Source organism: Dasypus novemcinctus, chromosome 1 (genome assembly GCF_030445035.2).
Source record: "Dasypus novemcinctus isolate mDasNov1 chromosome 1, mDasNov1.1.hap2, whole genome shotgun sequence".
NCBI lineage: Eukaryota > Metazoa > Chordata > Mammalia > Cingulata > Dasypodidae > Dasypus > Dasypus novemcinctus.
Genome location: NC_080673.1, coordinates 144991664 through 145018856, shown reverse-complemented (window position 1 = coordinate 145018856; position 27193 = coordinate 144991664). Strand labels below are relative to the sequence as shown.

General features: G+C 33.8%; 1 protein-coding gene across 50 annotated transcripts in view; it reads left to right on the top strand.

The window, feature by feature from the left end:
- ADGRL3 (adhesion G protein-coupled receptor L3) overlaps positions 1–27193 on the top strand; it is an 845015-nt gene that overhangs the window by 800432 nt on the left and 17390 nt on the right. For all 50 annotated transcript variants that reach the window (XM_058297941.1, XM_071216369.1, XM_058297901.1 and 47 more), the window contains one exon: positions 5152–5248. In XM_058297941.1, coding sequence (XP_058153924.1) covers positions 5152–5248 — 97 coding nt within the window. The remainder of the gene's footprint in view (positions 1–5151; positions 5249–27193) is intronic.

Genomic DNA, 27193 nt, shown 5'->3' with positions numbered 1-27193 from the left:
ATTGAGTGCTGGAAAAAGACTGTCTCTTCAGAGGTAATATATATGATCTGAAGGACAGGAATGAAGTACAAGGGAAGAGAATTCCAGGTTGAGAGAACAGCTAATGCAAAGCCTTCAAGTAGGGGAGAGCTCACATATTCAGAAGTAAAAAGAATGTCACTGGCCAGAGTGGATGTGTTTTAGGTAGTATGTATTAGATTGTCCAGTGAAACAGAACCAAGAGGTTATCTGTTGGGATGTGTGTGTGTTTATGTGTGCTTGTGTATGTATATGCATGTGCGTGTAGGAAGAAATTTAATTTAAGGAATTGACTCAAACATTTGTGGCTTCTGACAAATCCAGATTCCATAGGGCAAGGAAACTCCAATAGGAGTGATGTTGAAATCTTAAGTCCAAACACTGTAGGGGAGGCTATTAGTCTGGAAACTCAGAGAGAAGTAGAAGGTTTTAGTCTAGAGGCAGACTTTCTTATTTCTGGGACCTTTTATTTTAAAGCCTCCCACTGACTGTATAAGACCTACCCATATTATAGAGGGTAATCTCCTCTACTTAAATTCAACTGAGTTTAAGTGCAAAACCCGTTTACAAAATACCTCCTCAGCAACTTCCAGGTTAGCCTGTGTACCAACACCTGGGCATCATAACCTAACCAAGATGACACATAATATTAACTATTAAAGGGTAAGAATGTATATGGATGAAGAAGTCAGAGGAGGAGGCAAGAACACAACCCATAGGCATTTGTAAGGGTGTGCAGGGTGTGTTGTAGAAAAGGAAGTTACAGTATATCATCCATAATTTAATAAAGACCATCTGGTTGCCATGTAGATTATGGATGGACATGACTGTCAGGTCAGAATCATGAAATTCTTCCCCATCCCCTGCGACACACTTACTGCCTAGTGCTAATCCTTTTGACAAGTTGGTAATATGCCCACTCACACACTCACATTCAGAGATGTGTGTAAGAATTTTTTTTTTTTATAAAACTCTGGACTGAAGAATTGTCCTCTCTGCTTTGACCTTCCTTTAATTGTTTTTTTTTCACTAATCTTTCATTTATTTTATTAACTTTTTATATGTTTACTTTTTACTATGTAATATGTGAGGCATAAAAGGAATGTATATAACATATATGAAAATTGTAGCATAATAAAATGAGCAACTCTGAGCCCAATACCCACCTTACGAAACAGAACATTTTTGATAGCTTTTACTCTTCCTGAAATCTCTCCCTAATCAATTCCTATGCCTCCCTACCAGAGAAAATCTGCTGAGTTTTGTTCTGTCATTCCCTTGATTTAATCTAATAGTTTTCCTCCAAAAAATGTTATTTAGTATTCCTTTTTAAAATATTTCTTTAAAATGGTATTTTTAAAATGTCTTCTTCTATGACTTGCTTTTTTTTTTTTTCACCCCATATTATTTTTCTACAGTTCATTCTGGTTCATTCTATAAACATTTACTTGTTGGTTCTGTGTCAAAACTATATACTTTTCCCCCTGCCTTCAGCAATTTTCCCATTTTCATTCTTCCTACTCAACTATTATGTGATATAGAATAGTAAGTTGTTAACTCCTAAGATGAGGGACCAGATACTGGATTCAAATGCTTGTTATGGGAAGCAGAAGTGAGTTGAGAAATTGGGCACCCACCTGGTACATTGGAGGTCCCGGGTTCAGTTTCTGGTGCCTCCATTTTTTTAAAGATTTGTTTATTTTATTTCTCCCCACCCCCTCATTGTTTGCATTTGCTGTGTCTGTTGTGTGCTGGTCTTTTTTTAGCAGGCACTAAAACTGAACCTGGGACCTCCCATGCGGGAGAGAGGTGCCTAATAGCCTAAGCCACCTCCACTCCCTGCTTTGTTGCATCTTTCATTGTGTTTCCCCACTGTGTCTCTTGGTTGCATCATCTTATTGCATCAGCTCTGTGCACCAGCCTGTCACACCAGCTGGGTCAGCTTGCTGTCTTGCACATCTTCTTTAGGAGGCACTGGAAACTGAACCTGGACCTCCCATGTGGTAGGTGGGAGCTCAGTCGCCTGAGCCACATCAACTTCCCCTAGTGCCTCCTAAAGAAGACAGAGACAACAGCGAGCTGATGTGACAGTCTGGCACAAAGAGCTGATGCAACAAGATGATACAACAAAGAGACACAATGAGAGCCACAACAAACAGGGAGTGCTGGTGGCTCAAGTGATTGGGCACCTCCCTCCCATGTGGGCGGTCCAGGGTTTGGTTCCTGGTGGTTTCTAAAAAAAAAGAAGAGATGAGCACACAATGAACAGACTTAGAGAGCAGACACTGAGCACAAAAAAATGAGGGGGCAGTGGAGAAATAAATAAATAATAAATCTTTTTAAAAACTTTATTAAAAAAATATTCGTTATGTCCTGCTTACATTTTCTAATGAATAAAAGAATACCTACTTCATGGGTTTTTGTGAGGTTTCAATGAATGACTACATAAAAATTGTATATTATAGAATCTAGAACACAGAAAGCATTCATTGGTTAATACCAATTAATTGTGATTCAGAATTCATGTGTAATTCATTTATATGTACATACACACACACACATACAGGCACTATATCCCAGGCAAAATTTCAAATACATGAGATAAATCAATGAACAAACCAGACAAAAATCCTATTTTTGTAGAGGTTAGAGTCCAGTGCAGACAGGTTCAAGTGGACTAAAATTGTGGTTAGGTTAAATGGATGGAAAGCAATTCTAGATAGGCTATGTTAGACCTGTTGAAGTAAGTAATATTTTAGCAGTCTTTAAAAAGATGAGGGAGTTAGCCTTACCTTTATCTGGGAAAAGAGCATTCCAGGCAGAAGAAATAGGCAGTGCCAAGCTGAAGCTTGTCTGTCTTGTTAAAGAATAGCAAAGGAAATTGAACAGAGTGAAGGGAGATAGAAAATATAGCCATAGAGCTAATGGGGGGACAGCTCTATAAATATCACCAAAAATAATAACTCCGTGAGCTTACAGTTAAGTTCTCACTGCTTCAGTGCAGTCTTCTCAGACTACCTAGACAAGGACATATCCGCATCTCATATTCTTTCATAGGTCCCAGAAGTTTTATTTCACAGCCCTGTGTAGTTGAAGATTTTTAAATCTTTTTTAAATTGCATAATATAACACCTACCCACAAAAGTACTCAACACATCAATGTATGGCTCAATGAATTATTAGCACCCACCATGTCAAGTATTAGAATATTGTTTGGGAGTACCCTAAAAACCCTCTGAATCCCTCTTAATAACTAATCACCTATTTCCCAAACAGAACCACTATCATAACTTGCAAAAGTACACTTAGTTTTGTATATGTGCGAAACATACTCATATTTAATCATCCAGTACATGATCCTTTTTTTCTTTTTTTGAGGTACTGGGGTGGGCAGATTGAACCTGGGACCTTGTATGCAGGAAGCTGGAGCTCAATCACTGAGCCACATAGGCTCCCCCGAGTTGGTTTTTGTTTGTTTGTTTGTTGTTTGTTCTTGATTTTAGGAGGCAACAGAGACTGAACCCTGGACCTCCCATGTGGGAAGCAGGCACTCAACCACTTGAGCCACATCTGATTCCCATTATATGTTCTTTTATATTTGGTTTCTTTCCACCATCATCTATGTTGCTGCAGGAGGCTATGTGGCATTTTTGTTTTCATTGTTGAACAGTATTCCATAATTTATTTATCCAGTCTTCCATAGATGCACATTTGTGTTTTTCACAGTTTTTGGCTATAATAATGAATCTTTCTATGAAGATTCAGGTATACATGATTGTAGATTTACATTTATTTTTGTGATAATTTGATTCATCTGTCCCTTACTAGTAACTGTTCCATGAAGGCAAAGATGTTTTGTGTTTGTCTTTCCCCTTTGCATCTCCTTGGTTAGTATTTGACCTGCAGTAGAGGATATTAATGTTTTTAAATTAATAATTAATTAACAAGTGAACAAATGTGTCGGACTTGTTTTCAGCATTCCAGCTTGGAGCTTTGAAGTATTTTTCAGTAGCAACATTTCTCAAGGGATCAGGCTCACTAATCCTGCACGAGTTTTTTTACTGTGCTTTTGTTTGTTCTTGCTGTGTGTGTGCTGACTTAGAGAAAATGTGGTATGTAACAATACTTCCAAAGGATAGACATGTTCCAAGATTCATAATATGGATTGTCAGGTATTCTAAGATTAAGTACTAATATTATTCAAAGAGTAAACATTTTTGGAATATAATCCATTTGTGAGCATTAGTTGGAGTAATAGTTCTTGTAACTATTTACCAGTAGAAAAGCCTCTGAAAATATTTTGTTTCCTTCTCACAAAATTGTTTATTTGTTTTATTTTCATTCCCAGCTCAATAACATGGGAAAACAGGATTTTTTAAAAAAAGCAATTCCCAAACAATGGAATGATTTTTTACACTGCTTTCTTGAATTAATTGATTTTTAGAAATGTGAAATTGAGTAAATAATGATGAAAAATTTTCAGTTCCCTGTTCAACTTCTAGTTGCACAACAATGAATTGGTGTTGAGTTAACTCCATCCATCACCTAAAAGAAAGTAAAGGCAGGAGAGTATGGAATCTTCTAAAAGTACACTAGTGTTCTTTAAAAATTTATGGAAAATACAAGTTCAATAGCATTTTAATAATGATCTGTGTTATTTTTTTTAACCAAACTATCTCATTCTAATGGGATTCTGAATTCTTAGACTAAATCTTTGTTAATAAAACTGAACGATTTAATACATGTTTAAGTATTCTCAGTCCCATAAAAGTTACAAAGCACATGATTTATTTTACCTTGGAAACTAAAATTAAAAATTGTCATTTTCTAGACTATACTTCCTATATCTCTTCAGCATGTTTAAATTGCTTTGGTGCTTTAAATTTATCCCTTTTTCATAGTTATAATTATCTTTTGTATAGGCATTTAAGAATAGACTTAATGAGAACCAATTATTATCATTAATTTAGTTTCTGATGTTCTTATGGTACACTAATGCAATCATGTAGTTGTTTTTTGCAAGATAACAGGGGAAAAAGTAGAATGTTATTATGACAGAAAGAAAAAGACTGTTCTGCTTGAAAACTCAATGCATGAAGAGGTCATTTCCTCTCTTTCCTTTCTCCCACCCAGAGCCGAATTCGTAGAATGTGGAATGACACAGTCCGAAAGCAGTCAGAGTCTTCCTTTATTACTGGAGATATAAACAGTTCAGCGTCACTCAACAGAGGTAATTAGAAATGATTTTTCATATTTATTACTTTTGTGATTACTTTAAGAAGTTCTTAAATTTATTGCTTTATTTGCAACTTCTGGACTTGTTCCATGTGATAGGAAGGATATTGCAAGCATATAAAACCTGGTTGAGTGTAGCAGCATGTTCCATTATTCATAAGCCTTTTTTTTAATCCTGAATTTTCAGAAATTCTTTTCTAAAAGGAAGGTAGAAAACGAGAAACTTCTTTTTTTAATCATCTGCCACTGCTATAAACTGGTGAGCTGTCAGGCCTCATTGGAAGCAGTGAAAATGGGCAATTATGTGGCTCTATAGTCTGCTAAGCATCATAGAGTTCCACATTGTCCCAGGTATAAAACAATTTCATAATCTTGTAAAAGTAAAAGTATACTCTCTAATACATACTTAAGGAAAACTGTGTACTTGGGAAAAATCATGCTTAATTTTAATATCTGAAATACTTATTCATAAAATATTGGATATTTAAAGATGTAGGAGAAAGAAATACTTTATGTATATCATGATTGTATGTGTGCTTCTGGGTAAAATACTCCTAAGGCATTGTTTGGATTTCTGATTTCTGAAATCCTAAGTGTCCAGCAATCTATTGTTTTATTTATGGTTGATTTTTCTTCCTTACTTTTTTATATGTGTGTGAGAGAGAGATTAGGATTAATTTTACTGTAGTAAGAAAGACAAGAAGTGATGTTTGTGGAAAGCAAGAGGACACTGCATTAAGTTTTGGAAAATATTTAGAATATAGCTTTATCTTAGAAGACAGATTTTATTTGAGCTTCTTCCAGTCACTATCTCCTAAGAGATATATTCTTGTTTGGTATTTTCAATAGTTATTTTTATGATCAACATTGGTATTTTTTTCTGACCCCGAACTAGGATTGATTAGTTTGTTTTCAGCCTGTTTCTGTCAGTTTTTGTTATATCAAATGCTAATTAGAAACAAATAATGTAACAATTTTGGTTTATGAGTAAGATTCAGATGCTGATTCTCTTACTACATTTATTTACTTACATAAATTGCAGCTTATTTATATAAAACAAGTTAAGGCAAATATTGTCCAAATTGAATTTGATACAGGGATCCATGTATTCATATAATCTTGATTGAGTTGCATATAATTTGGAGCAATGATTTAGTACCTATAACCTAGTGATGATATTAATTTAACTACATCACTTTTGCTAGTATAAGAACAGTTGAGCGGAAATATACCTCCAAATGTGAAGAAATTATTTCTATGGATATAAAACAGTTACCTTCTTGTATTTTGTTTGTTTTATTATTAGTTGTCTTTTATTTACTAGAATATATCCATGTGCATAATCTCTCTCAAGTATTCTTCTCTTTTTAAATTTAGATTTAGTGCTTGGTTTGTGAAAATTTGTTTCATTATGAGTCCTCTAAGTTTTTGCCATGACTTTCCAAATCACAGAGACTTGAATTCCTCAAAAATGCCTTCAAAGCTTAGAAATTAATTTCCTTCTGTACTAATTTTCTTTATTCTTTAAATGATCCTGGTATATAGAGAACTTACAGTATGTTCCTAGAAAGAAAACTATCCTTTTTTAAGAATCCGTTGTTAGAAATATCTTACATCTAATGATCATAGCAGCCACAGAATAATTATCATTATTCAAACAAAGAATAAGTTCATCTATTTTAAATGATTTATTATTTATTTGCCTATTGTGAGGAAGGAAGAAATATGGAAAATTCTCATTTTGCCTAGCAGTAAAGTCATTCACATTATAGAATATTGCTGTGCCCTTTTTTATTTCCTTAAGTATTTTATCAAACTGAAATTAAGTGATGTATCAAGATGTATTCATAATTTTTAATTGTAAAATAATTCTTACATATTCTCCTTGTAGAATTATTGTTTGGTCACCTCATCTCTTTAAAATCTTCCATTAATATTTACATGGGGATGTTTTGCAAAATGTTCCTTATACATTACCAAATATATTCTATTTGGTACAATGCCTACACCCTTATGCAAACCTAGAATTCCTGGAGGCCAAGTCCCCAGCATTACAGTCAAATTAATTTCAGTGAGCCACCATATATTTAGGTATAAGGAGCTTTAAAAGAGCCCTAAGGTCATGGTTACAAAGAATTTCAAGGAGTTTTAACTCTGATCCAAATCTCTTTTTTCACAAACTCAGGAAAGGCTTATTCGTTGATTCATTTAATATTTACTATTTGGCACATATCTGAACTATTTAGCTAATCCTCAATCCCAGAGCTTCCTCCACATTTAGGAGTATCTAATTCAAGTGTCTAGTGTCTTCAACTTCCTGATATTGGTGGAAATGACTTGCCACTAGAATAGTCTTTCCTGCTGATAGAGCCTACTCATAAGCTTTACTGGTCATACCTCACCCTGAACAATTTAGATTAACCATGCCTCTAAAACATGAGTTCAATCCCCAAATAAAGTATATGCTGAGAAATTTCTCTGGAAATGTATTTATTTGTTAAGTATTTCCAGTCTTTTCCTAAATGTATATAAAATCTGGAAAATTTTCTGAAATAAGATTTTACTGGACATTATCTCATCATAAACAATATAATGGCATTTCCCATTTTCTTTCTATTTAATTAATTAGAGTTAGGTCAGAAATTTCAGTTTAAAATCATTTTGCTAGGTGACTGTTGCCACCATGGTATTTTTCACATGAATTACAAAAAGGTGTCCCACTCTCTACCTCGCTTTGGAGTTATTGCAAAATGTGACCCCTCTCGGGTAAAATTAGGAAAAGTAACATCTCCTGGAAAAATGGCTTGTCTAACATTGTGAGTGTTGATTTCCCTCTATCCTCCCGGTCTCCATCTCTTCATTCTCCCATGCAATTAAATGTGGTTTAGATTTTTACATGTCGAGGTTTAACCCAGTAAGATTATATTAAGTCAAATTAGGCAAAAGACTGATCTGTAGATCTGCTGCACTTATTTATAATGCTACTGCAGGGGAACGTTTTTTTGTTCCACAGACCCTTTTACCAGTCAGGTGAAAACTATGAATCCAAGTCCACAGTATACTGTGCATTATTTAATAAATATATCACACCCACACCAACACATCCCCAACAAGAAAAATGTTTTTTTTTTAATTTCAATTCAAGTTCACGGATCCCTTGTAAAGAACCCCTGTCAGCTAGTGGATTCTTTTTTTTCAGGGCTCATAATCATTTAATCTACGTAAGCATTCTCAATAAATTTCTCATGAGGATGGCTTATGGCAATGAATTTCTTTTTGTAGATTTTTAAGAGTAAATTTTTTTTTTTAATTTTTTAATTTTTTATTGACTTTGTAATAATATTACATTAAAAATATATATGTGAGGTCCCATTCAACCCCACCCCCCCACCCCCCCTCCCCCCCTCCCCCCCCCCCCCCAACAACACTCGTTCCCATCATCATGACACATCCATTGGATTTGGTAAGTACATCTTTGGGCACCTCTGCACCTCATATACATTGGTTCACATCATGGCCCATACTCTCCTCTATTCCATCATGTAGGCCCTGTGAGGATTTACAATGTCCGGTGATTACCTCTGAAGCACCATCCAGGGCAGCTCCATGTCCCGAAGACGCCTCCACCTCTCATCTCTTCCTGCCTTTCCCCATACCCTTTGTCCATTATGTCCACTTTTCCCAATCCAATGCCACCTCTTCTATGTGGACACTGGATTGGTTGTGTCCATTGCACCTTTATGTCAAGAGGAGGCTCAGATTCCACCTGGATGCTGGATGCAATCCTCCCATTTTCAGTTGTAATCACTAAGAGTAAATTTTGATTCTCAACTAGAAGCACAGTTACCCAGAGTGAAAAGCAACACCAGTTTGGAGCATTGTGATAGAAAGGAGAAAGGTGTTCTCATCAGATAGACATTTTCAAGTAGTTGCCTAACACTTTGCAGTTCTGAGAAGTGATTTTGATAATGGACACTAGAAACAGATTGCCTGAGTTTTAATCCATTGATTTTTGGCAAATTGCTTAACCTCTTAATGTCTAACAATAGAGGTATAAGTAGTACCTTTATATGATCCTTGTAAGGAAAAAATGAATTAATATATGCTAATCACTTGCAGCACTGCCCAGAAAATAAGTACTACTATTGTTGCTGTTATTATTATTACCATTATTGTTCTATTTAGAAATTCAGTTATATTTTCTAATAAATGAACATTGGTCATTATCAATGTTTTCAAGTAATACGATATTAAAATTCATCATGCACTACCCAAGGTTTCCTCTTTTTTTTTTTTTCAGAAATAGGTGGGATGAATGAGGTGGTTAACTGAAGGCCAAGTAAAAGAAATAACAATTTACCTAAGATGGTGCTACCCTTGAGACTAATAAAAAGAAATAAACTAATAAAACTGACTTGTCTATCCTAAATTAGAAATTAAATGCAAATTATACCTGGCTAGTTGTGCTTTCCAATTTTGATTTATAACCATGTTTAGCATCAAAGAAATAAAAGTAATATATTACTTCTTTTTCTTCCCTACCTTAGATAATGGTACAAGCAAACACTGCCTTCTCTATTTTTCCAAGCTCTGTCCTACCCTGCAAAAATCTTAAAGAAGACTAGTTCAGTTCAGACAGCCCTGGTAAATGACCAGTTATGTAGCAGAGCAATAATGTGACTCAGACCCATTTTTAACTCATGTCTTCTCAGAACCTGTATTATCTTCCCCAGGAGTTTAGTCACTGAGGCAAAAGAAACTTCACAATAAATCACCTGCCACTTCATTAATATTCAGACTTCTAAACATATTTTGTATTCATGCTTTTAAAGGAAAAATGCAAATGAACAAATATAAGCCTTGGTTGACTGTGATTAATGACATATAAATTAAAGCTACTAGGGTAAGGAAAACTGTGGGAAGATAGCTGAGTAAGAAGCTCCAGGAATCAGTCCCTCTATCAGAACACTATTAAACAGGCAGAAACTGTCTGAATCAACTATTTCAAAACTGCACAGCATCCAGGTAAGAGCAAGAGGAAGAAGCTAGTAAATCACTGAAAATACCAGTACATTGCTCTCTCCATATAGCAGTTACCATTGCCTGGCCAATAGTCCCATAGCAGGCAGCTATGGAGTCTGGCCCCTGGCATAACTTGCTGATGCCAGAAAAAGATAAAACATCCATTTCCCCAAGATCCAGTATGGGCACATGTTGATAGATGACCACAGCTTTTGATTATCTACTTGGGATCACAGTGAATATAGCTCTGAGAGCTACCATTGTTTTGACCCTCCTCAGACAGAGGCAGCAGATGAGACTTGAAGACACTATGCTTCCTCAAAGATGTGGAGGAAGGTGAAAGGCTGAATTTGCTGGGCAGGTCAAGGAAAGGCATCTTTTGTGAGCCATGAAAAAAGCTCCAGGTACCCTTCCTGGCCCTTCCCTCATTCCCTTTCCAGCAAAGTTTGGAGCCAACTGGCACTCCCTTTGTGGATACCTGGCCTCGTTCAGGCTGGAAAAGACTAACTTGGAAAACTCCTTTCCAGCATGCCCCTCCCCTGCCATTTGCCTTCCAGGCAAAAGTAGCTTGGGACAAGGAAATCAGTGTAAGAAACAATTGAGGCAGATAGCCTGGGCAAAGTTTTACCTGCCTTAAGTTGAGCAGTGGAACACCCAGGAGAAGAGAAGTTCTGTCTCCTGGGAAGTAGAAGGGACATTCAAACACTTGTAAACAGTGGGTCTTTTAAGACCACTAGCAAGCACAACCCCAGCATAAGACACAGACCAAGTAAAGACTGGGAGGACCCATACTTTGCATTCATCTTGGGTGGAACTTCCTGACAGGAGGCTGACACTCAAGAAAACCTGTCATATCAACAGCTGTTAGAAAACCAAGAAAAAAACACCTCAGGGAATAAATCTCAATCAATATTTTTAAATAATAAAATGTTCAGTGTACAGCAAAAGAGTACAAGACAAGCAAGGAAACAAGAACTGATGACCCATCCAAATGAAGAACACAAAAATCTGTAAAACATCTATGAAGAATAGACTGTTTATACCAGAAAAATAATTTTTAAAAAAATGATTTTCAGTATGCCAAAGGAGATGAAGGAAAATACAAAAAAGAACTAAAGGATATTGGGAAACAATGAATGAACAATATGAGACTCTCAATAAAGAGATAGAAATTATAAGAAGAAAGCAAACAAAACTACTAGAGTTTAAGATCACAATAACTAAAATGAAAAATTCCCAGGAGGGTTTCAACAGCAGATAGGAGATGGCAGAAGGAAGAATCAGTGAACCTGATACTAGACAATTACAATGAGTCAGGCTGAGAAGGACAAAGAAAAAAAGAATTATAAAAGTTGAAAATAGCCTATGAGAACTCTGGGACACCATCAAGCATTTCTTTTCCCAGGAGAAGAAAGAGAGAAAGATGCAGAAGGAACATTCAAAGAAATAATGACAGGAAACTTACCAAACTTATCAAAAGATCTGAATATGTTGTGAATATGCACATCCAAAAGCCCAGAGAACACAAAACAAGATAAATTTGAAGAAAATACAGCCTGTCACATACTGATTGAACTGTTTAATTCAAAGGACAAGGAGAGAGCTCTATAAGCTGCAAGAGAAAAACAGCATGTTACATAAAAGGGAGCCCCGATTAGATTAAGTATGCATTTTTTTAATCAGAAACCATGGAAGCTAAAAGGCAGTAGAATGAAATATTTGAAGTCTAATGGAAACAATTGCCAACCAAGAATTTTATATCTGGTGGAACTTTCAATAATGAGGGAGAAGCTATGACATTCTGAGATAAACAAAAGCTGAGGGATTTTGACACCACTAGACCAGACCCAGAAGCACTGCTGAAGGGAGTTTTTCAGACTGAAAAGAAAGGACACCACACAGTGGCTTGAAGCAGCATAAAGAAATAAAGACCTGCAGTAAGTGGTTCCAGGCAGCATAAAGAGATAAAGACCTGCAGTAAAGGTAACCATGTGGGTAATGCCAGTACTACTATATTGTATTTTTTGACATGTAACTCCACTTCTTACTTCCTACAGGAGCTAATGCATAAAAAAGCAATGATAAATCTAGGGTTTGGGATATACAATGTACAAAGGTGTAATTTGTAACAAGTACAAAAAAAGGTGGAGGGACAAAGAGGTATGGGATCAATGTATATATGCTATTGGAGTCAAATTTGTATCAAATCAAATATGACAGTGGTATATTTAGCATGTTAAATTTTAACCCCATGTTAATCAACTACAAAGGAAATGCATGAAAAATATATCCAGATATTAATGAGAAAGGACTAACAGTACAATATAAAAAATCAAATAACTATGAAAGGCAAAACAGAACATTAGAGGGCTAAAACATTAAAAGACTTATAAAGACTAAATAGCAAAATGGCAGAAGGAAGTCCTACATTATCTGTGGTGTCTTTGAATGTAAATGAATTAAACTCTCCAATCAAAAGGCAGAGATTGATAGAATGGATAAAAAAGCATGACTCAATGATTTGCTGTCTCAAGGACTTACCTTAAATTCAAAGACATAACTAAGTTGAAAGTGAAAGGATGGAAAAAATATACCATGCAAGCAGTAAGCAAAAAGAGCTGTGGAAGCTATACTAATATAAGCTATATTTTACTTTAAGTAAAAAACTGTTATGAGGGACAAAATGGTTATTATATTCTGATGAAGAGATCAATTCAACTAGGTACCATAACAACTACAAATATATAGAGCCCGAAAATACATGAAGCAAACACTGTTAGATTTGAAGGGTTAAAATGATGGTTCGTCATTAACTGTAAGAGATTTTAGTATACCACTTTCAATGATGGATAGAACATCTCTTCTAGACAGAAGATCAGTAAGGAAATGCCAGGCTTGTATGATATGCTAAACCAAAAATATATAGACTATTTCACCCAATAACAACAGTATACACATTCTACTCAAATACATATGACTCATTCTCCAGGACAGACCAAGGACAGACCATGTATTAGGTCACAAAACAAGTCTCAACAAATTAAAAATATTGAAATTATACAGTGTATCTTCTCTGATCACAGTGGAAAGGACCTAGAAATCAGTAAGAGAGAAGAGGTGAGAAATTCACAAATAAGTGAAAATTAAACATGTAATCTTAAACAAGTAAAGAGTAAAAGAGGAAGTCACAAGGGAAATTATGAAATATATTGAGGTGAATTAAAATGAGGAAGTCACAAGGGAAATTATGAAATATATTGAGGTGAATGAAAATGAAAATACAACATGCCAAAATGTATCGGATGCAACAAAGGCAGTGCCAAGAGGGAAATTTATAGCTCTAAATACTGTCATTAAAAAATAAATAAGTTTTAAATCCAGATACCAAATCTCAAAATTGGAAGAACTAGAAAAAGAAGAGTAAACTATATCTAAGGGATCAGAAGGAAGGAAATAAAGATTAAAAGGGTGATAAATGACAGAGAGTAGAATAGTAACAGAGAAAATGAAAAAGGCAAAGTTATTTCTCTGAAAAGAACAACAAAATTGACAAACCATTAGTTAGAAAAAAAGGGAGACAACAAAAATTACTAAAATAAGAAATGTAAAAGGGGATGTTTTTACCAACCATGGTAAAATAAACAGGACTATAAAAGGATATTATGAACAAATTTACTCCCACAAATTAGATGACCTAGTAAAAATGGACAAATTCCTAGACATGCAAACTACCTGCACTGAATCAAGAAGAAATAGAAGATCTCAGCAAACCAATAATTAATAACTAGATTGAATCAGTAATCAAAAATCTCCCCAAAATAACAAACACTAGGACCAGATGGCCTCACAGGGGAATTTTACCAACACTCTAAGAAGAATTTATACCAATCATGCTCCAGTTCTTCCAAAGATTTGATGTGGCAGGCATACTCCCTAATTCATTCTCTCAGGCCTGCATCTCCCTCATAAAAGTCAGATTAAGATAGCATAAGAAAAGAAAATTACAGACCAATATTTTTATAAATATAGATACATAACTCCTCAACAAAACACTAGCAAGTCAAATCTAACAGCACATTAAAAAAATTATAGGGAAGCGGACTTGGCCCAGTGGTTAGGGCATCCGTCTACCACATGGGAGGCCCGCGGTTCAAACCCCGGGACTCCTTGACCCGTGTGGAGTTGGCCCACGCACAGTGCTGATGCGCGCAAGGAGTGCCGCGTAGGGAGCCCCACACACAAGGAGTGCGCCCTGTAAGGAGAGCTGCCCAGTGTGAAAGAAAGTGCAGCCTGCCCAGGAATGGCGCTGCACACATGGAGAGTGACACAACAAGATGACACAACAAAAAGAAACACAGATTCCCATGCCGCTGACAACAACAGAAGCGGACAAAGAAGAAGATGCAACAAATAGACACAGAGAACAAATAGACAACTGGGGCGGGGAGTGGCGGGGAGGGGATTGAAATAAATAAATAAAAATAAATCTTAAAAAAAAAAAGAATTATAAACTATAATCAACTGGGACTTATCCCATGTATGCCAGGGTGACTTAACATAAAATCAATTAATGTAATACAACACACGAGGAACAGAATGAATGGAAGAAAACATATGATCATCTAAATTGACACTGAAAAGATATTTTACAAATTCTAGCACCCTTTTACAAAAAACTTCATTTAGAAAATTAGGAATAGAAGGGAAGCCTTCTCAAAATGATATTAATATTGCTTAAAAAATGTTTAAGACCTAATATTTTTAAGGATATTCCCTGTTCATGGATTGAAAAACTAAATATTGTGATGATGTCAATTCTACCAAAAGTGATTTACAAGTTCAACACAATCCCAATAAAAATTCCAACAGTTTTGCAGAAATGGAAGATCCAATAATCAAATCTATATAGAAGGTTAATGGACTCTAAATAGCCAAAGAAGAATGAACTTATAAGACTCATGCTTCCCGATTTTAAAATGTAATACCGAGCCACACTATTCAAAACAGTATGGTACTAGCACAAGGACAGACATAGATGATGGAATTGAATTGAGAACTCAGAAATTAGCATCCACACTTATGACTAAATGATTTTTGACAAGGGTGCCAATTCCACTCATTTGGGAAAGCACTAAAGGTGCTGGGGAAATTGGATATCTATATGCAAAAGAATGAAGGTGGACCCCTACCTCATATCATATACCAAAATCAGCTCCAAATGGATCAAAGACTTAAACGTAAGAACCAGACTATTTCAAGAGGAAATTCTAGGAAAGCATCTTCAGAACTTAATTGTCATCCAGTGGAGTCTTAGACTTTACACCCCAAACACAAGCAACAAAATAAAACATAGATAAATGGGATCCTATGAAAATTTAAAACTTTTGTGCCTCAAAGTTCTTTACCATGAAAATAAAAGGACAACCCAAACAATGGGGGAAAATATTTGGAGACACCTATATGATGAGGGTTTAACATCTAGAATATATAAAGAAATCCTAAAACTCGACCACAAAAAGACAAACCCAATTAAAACATGGGCAAAAGAATAGACATTTTTTTCTAAAGAAGATACACAAATGGCCAAAAAACACACAAAAAGATGCTGAAAATCATTAGCCTTAAGAATATACAAATCAAAACCACAGTGAAATACCAGTTCACACCCACTAAAATGACTACAGTTTTTAAAAATGGAATATTAAAGTATTGGAGAAGACGCAGAGAAATAGGAACACTCATTCATTGCCATTGGGAATGCAAAATGGTGCTTCCACTGTGGAAGACAGTTTGACAGTTCCTCAGAAAGTTAAGTATAGAATTACCTTATGACCCAGCAATCCCACCTTTAGGTATATACCTAAAATAATTGAAAGTTTCACCTCAAACCATTATTTGCACACCAATGTTCACAGTGGCATTATTCACAATTACCAAAAGATGGAAGCAATTCCTTTGTTCATCAACAGAAAATTGGGTAAACAAAATGTGTTATATACACACAAGGGAATTTTATCTAACTGGAAAAACTACGAAAGTTCTGATACCTGCGACAACATGGATGAATTTTGAAGACATATAATATTAAATTAGAATAAGCAAACTCACAGAGTCAGTTCTAGAATATAGGTTACCATGATATTGGATGATGGTAGGGAATAAGAAGTTAAGGCTTAAAAGATACTTAGTTTCTATGTGGGATGATGGAAAAGTTTGGTAATGAATGGTGGTGATGGTAGCACAACATTATGAGCGTAATTTATAGCACTGAATTATGTATTTGAATGTGGTTAAAAGGGGGAAAATTTAGCTTGAATATATATTACTAAAATAAAAATTTTTTAAATCCATGGAACTGCGCAACACAGTGAACCTTAAGTTAAACCATGGACTATAGGTAATAGTATAATTATAAAAATTTCCTTTCATCTATTTTAATAAATGTACCACACCAATGCAAGAAGCAAGGTGTTAATATATGGGAATCCTGTATTATATGTACCTGTATTGTCTGTAAACCCTCAATTTCTCTAAAAAGAACCATGAGGAAGAAAAGCTACCAGGGTGAAACTCTTATACTCATTCACTGTACTTTATTCATGTCAGAAAATAAAATTTGGCTTGTATTAGAAAATGTGCCATGTTGCCCAAAGCCTTGCTGTTCTGAAGAATTAAAAAATCACTAGGTGTAAATATTAACCTTCTCCTATTAAAACCTGAAGTCTATTTGTGAGATTTGCAAAAAGTTAATGATGTGCCTATGAATACTTTCATAGCTAACACATCAAAGTAGCCTGTATTATAAAGCACTTGTTATGAACTGGAATTTTCATATAAGCACAAATATAATATGTATCTATGCCATTGGTAAAGTTTTCATCTGGGATTTGTCATTATATTTTTATCCAGTATATTTTTCTTTGTATTCTTGATGTGTAAATGAGGCAACAATACTCTATGTTAATTTCCTCCTTTGTACATGCCATCAACAAAGACATACTAGGAAAATGTACAATAAAATAAGGATATCTTCTGTATTAGGAATTTCAGTTTAATAACACAAAAGCAAAATAAGTACAGATTTTTAAAGAGAGATGCTGAGAGAAATGGATAATTAAACAGGATGCACTTAATATCCTGAGTCCTAACCCAAGAGAGATTAAATATTTTTCAGAATAAATGCTCCATTCAAGTGAAAAAATAAAATATATTGGGTATTGATTCTCAGTCAATAAGATACATTGTTCCCACTTTTAATTTTTGACAGGAACTGAAAATGAAAAATTTTTAAATGCTCACCCAGTGAATCCTTGTTATGCTTTGGTTTCAACATTGTCTCATTGATATGACTCCTATTCATCCAGCCTTTCATGATCAACTGCACAATAGTAAATGGTTTGTATTTATTTTAATTTTTATTATTGTTTTACTTTAAGTTCTCATAGACCCTCTAGAAAGAGAGTTCTTTATAAATATAGATTCCTCATTTTTATGGTTTATTTTTATATCTAGTTAAGCAGCATATCTTACATCTTTTTTATAAATTAAATAACCTGCTGTGTAATATATTGATAACTTTTAAATATCAGTCCTGCCAATCATTTTCACTTAGCTTTGAAAAATTACCATGTAAATTACATTCACAAAAATACTATCTGTTCACAAAAATTTTCACAAAAGTACTATCTTTTATAGAACTAAGTGTGAAGACTCCAATTTATCCTCAGAATAGCTAGTATTCTTTTCTCTAATAGACTACAATGTGCCTCTTTATAATTCTTGATAAATTTGAAATTTACACTTCAGCACATACTATACACTGTTCATTATTCATTATCCATTATCTCTGTATACATGAAGAAATTTAGTCTATTGATAAAGTAACTTGTCCGAGATCAAATGACTAGTTTAGGGTAAAATCTAGATCCCAATCAAAGTTTTTCTCACTATAAAGCTTTACCCATAACAAAAGATTTTAATTGTTTTCTTGTGAGGAGAACAATTTTTCATGAAGATTAGTGAAGACAATAATATATATGTTTTCAAAGGGAATATTTCAATGTGACATTTATTTTTTGTCACCTCATATGGAACTTAGGTGTTCTTAATAGCATATTTATTCACATCTTAATTTCTTCGTTTCCTTTATGTACGTTTTTTGCTTCCAGTTTATTTGTTCTAACTATAGTTCTGTAGTGTGGATTTATCCTGCACATTTATAAAAGAAGAAAAGCTTTTAAAAAGTGTGACTATATGTGAAGGCAGATTGGCAAATAATATATTACTTTTACTAAAGGTATTTTATATTGAATTAGATTAATAAATAAATCAGTTTCTAATTTTAAGGGCTTAATTTATGAAAAGACTTTTTGTAGTGATTCTTTTCTGTTCTGGAATCTTTCAAGATAGTTTATTGGTAGAATTATTTTTCCTTTTGTTTTTATGTTTATATATTTGAGTAAAGGAAATATATAACTAACAATTGCTTATTATCATTAAGTAATAGAAACAAAGATAAAACTTTTTCTCAGATCTTAGTACTCCTGATTTTGATATTCTTTGAGGCTGTGTCCTTCTTAGTTAGGAAAATATAGTAATGCTTTGGACAAGTAGAAATATTATTTAAATTGAAATTTCAATGACAGTGCTACAAATCAAACTTCTTCGTACTTTTATGCAACTAATTCTGGGTTTAACAGAAATTATGAAATGTCCTTAGATCCGAATTTAAAAACAAACTAAAAATCTCGAAAAATGTTTCTACCGTATTATAAACCTCAAAGTCCTGATTATATAAATGCAGTGTGTTATATCCAAACTTAACTGAGTCATCACCTTTCAAACTGTTTTTTCCAAGAAATAGGCTATATTAACTTAGTTCTATTTTGAAGTGAATAGGAGTTCACTCAATTACATGCAAAACTAAAATGTGGAAGCTGGGATATATATTCATTTTTTAAAGATTTTTTTTAAAGACATACGTGAATTGTTTCCATCAGCAATTGTTAGTTTCCTCCTAAAATAGCTCCTGTTGAACTGCACACAGTTGCTTGCAATTTATATAGCTCAACCTTTCATCATGCATGACATTTGAAAGTAGCATTTATGTGATAGGTTCTTCAGTGAATTTCATGCTAAGATTTCATCATAATTTATCATTATAAGGAATGTGAATGCTTGAAATTATTTAAGAAAAAAAAAAGGTACCCAACACATTTGTGGAAAGTAATTTACAGCTAAGGAATGTCACTGGAGAATTAACAAAGATTCGAGATGATATATAGATTGAAAGAAGACAGTCGATCTTGATTCAGAAAAACAGAAACCATGTAGTTTCCTGAATCAAGCCCAATCTAAACAGAACAGAGCTGATTATGATTATGGCCATCTTTGACCAAATTATCAAATATCTCTTTTTTCATATACTTTGTTTTAATTCATATCCTTTTCTCAGATATACCTTTTCACATATAGATTCCAATTTTAAAGTTTAACTTTTAATCAGGATAGACCTTATTCATGCAAGCTTGTATAATTTATACAACGTAAGGAAGAGAAGTATGCCAAGATAGGGCAGAGAGTGCTATTTAAAGTCATATTTTCTTCACTTTTGATACATCATTTTGTATTTGCTGAATAGCTATATTTTCACCTGCTCTGAGTTTCGTTTTCAGCAAAAGTGTACAAGTAGTATGTGATTTACAAATAAAAATAGCTTTGTGATTGGCTAAACACCATTAGCAGATTTTGAAGAGATCATTGAGTAGCTACTTAGTGAATAGCAAACTTTTTTTTTTGCTAAATGCCTTTGTTTTATCAAAGAGGATTGTGGCTTACTGCCATTCTGTGTCTGGCTAAATTGGCCCATTAGCTTCAGGCTCAGTATGCAGTTCTTTGGAGCACAATGCCAATGAATTCAGATTGCCCAAGTTAATTAATTGGCATAGTGTATGCTAGGTATGTATGCATTGACCATAAAAGATGATTTTCAGAGATGAATGACTGAGTGCATCACTTCGACTTCAGACCAGTCACTTCTTCTATTGTGAAACAAAGATTCACCAAGAATTCTGCATTACAGTCCTGTTTCTCTTGGTTTGAATACTCAGAAAACCTAAGATTTCTAAGCATCTCTGCTTTGGCTAATTAGTGAAAAGTGTCACTGAATACCTAGTGACATAATTTTCTTTATCTGGAACATGGCAGATTTGTGTTGCATATCATATCAGAAAAAATATTCACATGTAAAAATTATTTTCAAGCTTTTAGAAGAAAATCGCTAAGGCTTTTGGATTAAAGAAGTTTGTAAAAACACAAACAAAATAACAAAGATCACAGAGCGCAAGAAAAAGATGTATATTTAAACAGTGCTATATAACAGGCAAGACATTGGGAGAGGGTATGTAAAACATATGGAATAAACAAAATATTAGTATCCAGATTATGTAAAAAATCAATAAGTACAATTCAATAACCCAATATAAACACAGACAAAAAATACAAACAGGCATCTCACAGAATTGGAGACCCCCAAGGGTTATTCATATAAACATACGAAATATTACCCCACATCTCTGGTATTCAGGGAATGAAATAGATAGTTTCCCAACTCTAAAACTCTAAATTTATATATTAAAGTGGAAGCAACACCTCTGCATTCAAAATATTTCATTTTATATTGAACTAACAATAACCCAATATGTACTTTGGAGAAAACATGTCATTGAAATCCATATTAATAGCTACCCACTGAATGAATTAGCTATTAAAAGAAGCTGAAGTTTGGTCAAACCATTTGAATGAAATTTAATAGGCAGTTTGATTAAAATTTAATAGCAAACTTGTCGGCTATTAAAAATGCACACTGTGATAAATCAAGATGTCAGCTCTTCAATTTATGACTTAAAAAATAAATGATTAAAGAGCTCTTGGCTTTCAACAAAATGTTTCTTCTTTGACATTTTGCAATTTTATTAATTGTTTGAATAAAAACAGTAAAAATGTAAAATTAAGGTTTCTCTGTTTCTTAAAGTTACCCTAGGTAATTTTTAAGGAGAGCATGCAGATTCCATTAGGTTTTAAATTATAAACAATTTGTTTTAATTTATACGTGTCTCTATTTCATAAAGTAACCCTATATAGTCCATCTCTGTAGAGTTGTGTGTGTGTTGATACTGTTTTGTTACACAGAAGTGCAGAATACAGGAAGCACAATACTTAAAACAGATTATGCCTGTTGAACCAAATCCCCATACTTTTTGAAACTTCTTCAATTTACTTTATATAAGTTAATTCATTAGTATGAAAATAAAATAAATGAACATTACAGAAAAGTATATAAGGAAAAACTAATGCCTTCCTACAAGGTTCCAAATAAAATTATATTTGAAATACTTTTTGAGAGGAGGTGCAAAAAAGAAGTTTGAAAATCATTTGATTTAAATGTTTAAGTAAAACTACCAGAACTATGTGTGATCTTGAGTAAATCCTGTGTTTTGTACTAATGATGATAATAGATTGGATAATGTTAAAATATTATTCTTTTCTAAACTCTGAGTTATAACCTTTCTCATATTATATTACAGTGGCTTTAGGCTATACTTATATACATAAGGCATACTTTGGTACCTCTCTTTTTCCCCCCAGAAAACCTGTTTTTATTATATTCATTAATGAAGAAAAAGATTTACCTTTTCTTTCCCTTTATACCAGTTTCTCTAAGTCTTTGAAGAGGAATTGGAAGCCATGGGACCCTCTCACCAGAAAAAAGTGAAGGCATGTATAGGTGCATAATTGAGCACAAAAAACACTCACCTGTACCATTTTGCATATAGTATTAATGGGCTCACAACTTCATGGAAATCTCCCCTGCCCCCAATCCTGGGAAAGAGCCTTTGCTTTACACTGAAGTTATTATTTTAAAGTAGTATTCTAATTTTATAGAAAATACTGTCGTTAATGAGACTGTTTTTATTTGGACAAAATGAAGTCTCTATTATGGGCCAAAATTAAGATCTGACATAGTAACTCTATGTGTATGAAACTTTGATTTATATACACCACTCAGTGTATGTAATAGAAATAATTTCATAACAGAAAAATGCTATCTATAAATAACTTTTTCACACACAAAAAAGACAGAACTATGAGGGAATGGAATAGACAATTGAACTATATTAAAGAAGAAAGAATCATCTGGTTAAAACTATTTTATTAGGATAAAAGAAATGGAACATTTACCATCCTATATATGTATATAAATAAAAGGAAGTTTATATTTGAGGCTATCAGTATGTGCTAATTGAAGAATGGTTATACTCAGCTTGTTGGTTAGATCACCAAGGTCTTGAATGATTTGACTTTGCCCATCTAAACTGATCAAATAAAAATGTAAGTACAATTTATTTAAATGAAGTCTGAGAAGCAGAGCAGAGTGACAATTCAAGTTATTTTAAGAGCTTTTCGGTATACTTTTGTTAGCCTTCTGTCAAGAAGCAGAGTTGTTTGAATTATGTTTCTGAATGATATCATATGGATTCAAGTGAGATCCAACTGTCATCTTTTTTCAGATCTGTTCTTTACTTCACAGTTTCAAAGCATTCAGATTTGCCTTCGATTTCCAATCCTCAGTTACATGTATCGCACTGAATTGGCCCAGACAGTGCTGTCATTCAGAACCTCCCAATGTCAAAACACCAATTTTAATTTTACAAGGAAAGAAATACCACAGTTTTGTGGCAAACCTATACTTTAAAAAGAATGTGCTATTTTTTATTATCCAAATCAAAATTCACAATTTCAAAAACTTTATATCAATCTCAGTCTGCAGGTATAAATAAATGAAAAAGAAATAAACCCTTCTTAAAACGACTTTCATAATTATACATTTAATCTTTTTCATTTCAGGATCTGAATTTTTTTTTTTTTTTTTTTTTTTTTTTACATATTGGGTGCCAGGGATTGAACCTTGGACCTTGTGTGTGGGAAGGTGGTACTCAACCACTGAGCCACATCAGCTTCCTAGAGTTGGTTTTTTCATTTGTATTTCTTGTTGTTTGTTTTTGTTTTTTTAGGAGGTACTGGGAAAAACCTGGGATCTCCCATGTGGGAGGAGCTCAGCCACTTGAGCCACATCTGCTCCATGATTTTCTAAGTAATTTTTGGAAAAACTTTCCTCAGTTTTTTTCAATATAGAATATGAAAATCCTGTTTGTCTTGTACCATGCTTTTGCTAGAAATAAAAATTGTGTGGTTGGCCCTCTGTTTACAGCTTTCATGATTATAGAAGTTTGATATTATTTATGCATTCCAAAAATTGATATTTGGTTGTTTGTAAACTGGTCTGTTCCTCTGAGCATATTAGATTGTGTTAACTTCAGAGGTTTCACTTTTACTTGATTAAATTATTATTAGGGCTTTGATTGGGCCACGTCAGTAGGACATTGAGTCCCCACCCCCTTGGTGGGCAGGGACTCGCAGAGAAAACAAACACAGCATAGGAGAAAGTTTGAGTTTTAATGTTGGAGCGCTGGGAAGTAAATACACCAGAGAAGCACATATGTGAGGAAAGAGAGAAGGCTCTGTTAGACATGACAGAGGACAGGGGAAGAGAGATGAGCCATTCACCTGATGGGTTACAGATGGCCTTGTGGAGGGAGCAAAGCAATTGAGCCCGGAGAGAAGGAAGCCCTGAGAGAGACAAGACTTATCCCAGCCTACAGCTGATATTGGAAGAAGCTGGGACCATGGAGCCTTAAGAGGAAGAAGAAGCCTGAATCATTGCAGACATTGGCAGCCATCTTGCCCCAACACGTGGCTACAGACTTTGGTGAGGGAAGTAACTTATGCTTTATGGCCTGGTAACTCCAGGCTTCTACCCCAAATAAATACCCTTTATAAAACCCAACAGAGTTCTGGTACTTTGCATCAGCTACCTTTGGCTGACTAAATCAATAATGATTCACCTATGTTGAAGTCCAATCTTAATTCCTCTTCCATGGCTTTATTAGAGATCTAACCCTTGTTTTTTGACAACAAATAAGCAAGTATGACTAGACTATATCCAGAATTTAATTAAGCATAGTTATTTTACTTGCTCACTTTATTTTTAACCCCAATTTGAACTTGTTACTTTGAGTAATGGCAAGTTGTACTATTTTATTTTGTTTCATTTTTGTTTTCTTTTTTCTCTCACTCTTAGTACCTGCAATTAATATTTAGGTAACATTTTGTATTTCCGAATAAAATGTACATAGTATAGTTAGTGTTACAAGCAAATAAATCATAACAAGAATTAGACCATTGGCAATGTTAAAAATTTACTCAAATTCATAAAACTGCTAATAATTGATAAAATGACTTTTAGTTTTTTATGTGCAAGATGGCATAGAGTTCTCTTAAGTGTTTTTATTAATTAAGCAAATACTTACTGAACTCCAGGAACTATTTTAGACCCTTGGTATAGAGCAGTGAAAAAGTCCTGTGTAGTCTCTGTATTCCTGGTGTTTCCATTACAGTGAAAATTTGCACCTAAACTTTGTATTCCGTATGTAGTGTAGTAACTGCTCCCCTCCCCCCCAAAAAAATAAAAAACGAACATATTTGTGTCTTCACAGCGACTACACAATAAGCTTAAATTTTAGCTGAAAAACAGTGACAGATGATCTCTAGACACTGATCTTTTTGGAAGTCTTCAACAGTTTCACAGCTATTAGAAGAGAAGTTTACAAATCAGAAGTTAATGGTAGGGAAAGTGAAGAGACAGAGTGGACAGACCCCTGGAAAGTAGTATCAGAATTTAAAGTGACCTGAGTAAATTGAGGAAATTGCTAGAAGCAAGCAAAATAGACTTTAGCAAAGACAATTGAAATGCATTGCACCTATAGAGGAAAACCAAAAGTAACTATTCATATAAAGGATGGAGAAATATAGGTTCTGTGCAAATTTTTAATTAAAGATTTAGGCATTGGCAGCAAGCCAGTTTTTCCAGCACAACCAGTGCCATCCTTTCAAAAGTATAAAGTATAAATGGAATTCCTTAAATGTGACTGTGAAATGTAGGAACCATGGTGATAACACTGCCATAGAAAATTTGCTCTTGTTTAGAATGGCAAAAGGAAGATTGACTTCCTGAGGTCACACCAAGCCCTGAGCGGCCACAAAAAACATCAAAAGTATTGCCTTTTTACATAATGTAATTCAGATGAGTGTGTAATTGTTTCGTTATCCAGATATCTTCTTCCTTTTTCAAACTCACAAACCTACAAAGCTTATGTAATTATTATATACTTTGCAAAACATTAACCATCAGACTCCACATCCTACTCCTTTGTTCCTGTTGCTGAAGCCCTTACTTGACTTATAACCCTCCATATTTAGGACTAAAGATAGATTCAGTGACAATTGTTTTGCCAATATAAATACATTTTTAAAAATTGGAAAATGCTTAGGAAATGAAAATGAGCTTTATCCAAGAAAGATAAAACAAGACAGATTATATATTATTTTTGAAAAATATTTGAATTTTATTGTGGAATTTCTCCCTTTTTTGTATAGCACACCACTGTTTTATTCTTATGTTCATGGGTTTCAATAAACTGAATAGCAAACAGAGAAGGCTAAATATTAGTTTTACTTGATTTTCCTGGTTTTGCTTTATTCTTTCCAACTTTCTATGTTCTAAAGCCCAGATCATCTCTTTTATATCAGTATAGAGAAAATAGAAGAAAAGGGGATATTTTACTTTTTAAGCAGTATGAAACCAGGAGAAAAAAATGGCAGGCAATCTTCATATCATACTGCACGTTTTCTAATTAGTTTTCAAGTGAGATAATGTATAGCATTGAAAGGAAATATATAGAGGTATAAGAGTAATCCTTAAATTTTACCTCTTGATCTTTGAGCGAGTGTAAAGAATTTGAGCAATTATTTTAACATTTTTAAGTTTTTACTCTAGCTCATTTTAAGTTGCATCCAAACTTTCATTTTCTATTTAGATGCTTATTCAGAGTTTTTAGAAAGTTTTTATTCATATTAGAAGAATAATTTTCTTTTTTCCTTGAAGCAAAGACTAGAATAATAGATATTAGGTAGCAGGTACTGTTTACAGGTAATCTATTTAAAAAATAAAAGGTTATATAGACCAACTTCTGTCTCTAACAGTAAATCTTAGGTTTGTCTAACATCACCAATATAAAACCATTTACTATCTGAAATGCACTATAGAATATTCTTTTAAATTTTTCTTCTTACTATTCGATATATTTTTTCATCAGTGGAAAATAACATCCTGATATAGCCATTAAATTATAAAATAAAGATCTGCCACTGAACTATGTAAAAACATTTAAATGCGTATGAAGTGCAACTTCAGTGAACATTGAGCACTACTTAGTGAAAATTCTGTGCTGGTTCTATGCTAGTTCTGTGTAGGATACAAACACATGACTTCTTTCCTGAAAGAACCAATGGTTTTCAGATCAGTATACACTGAAGTGCTGTAGAAATCTGACAAGCTATATTGCCCATTAAATGAAGAGAGACTTACTTTCCCAATTTTGATATTAAAATTTTTGTTAGGTGACTGATACCTTACTATATTTCAAAGACCTATAATTTAGGAAGATTAAATATAACATGACCAAGTTTTCCCTTCTCCTTTTTTGAAACATTTTCTATCAGTGACTACATTTGTTTTGTTTTCTTAATTCAATAAAGATTACTTTTTATTTTGAGATAATTGTATATTCACATGCAGTTGTAAGAAATAATGCAGAGATCCATGTACCTTTTACCCAGTTTCCCCCAATAATACTTTTTTAAATTATAGCACAATACTACCACCAGGATATTGACATTGATACAGTCCACCAATCTTGTTCAAATTTCTCCAGTTTTACTTGTACTGATTTGCGTGTGT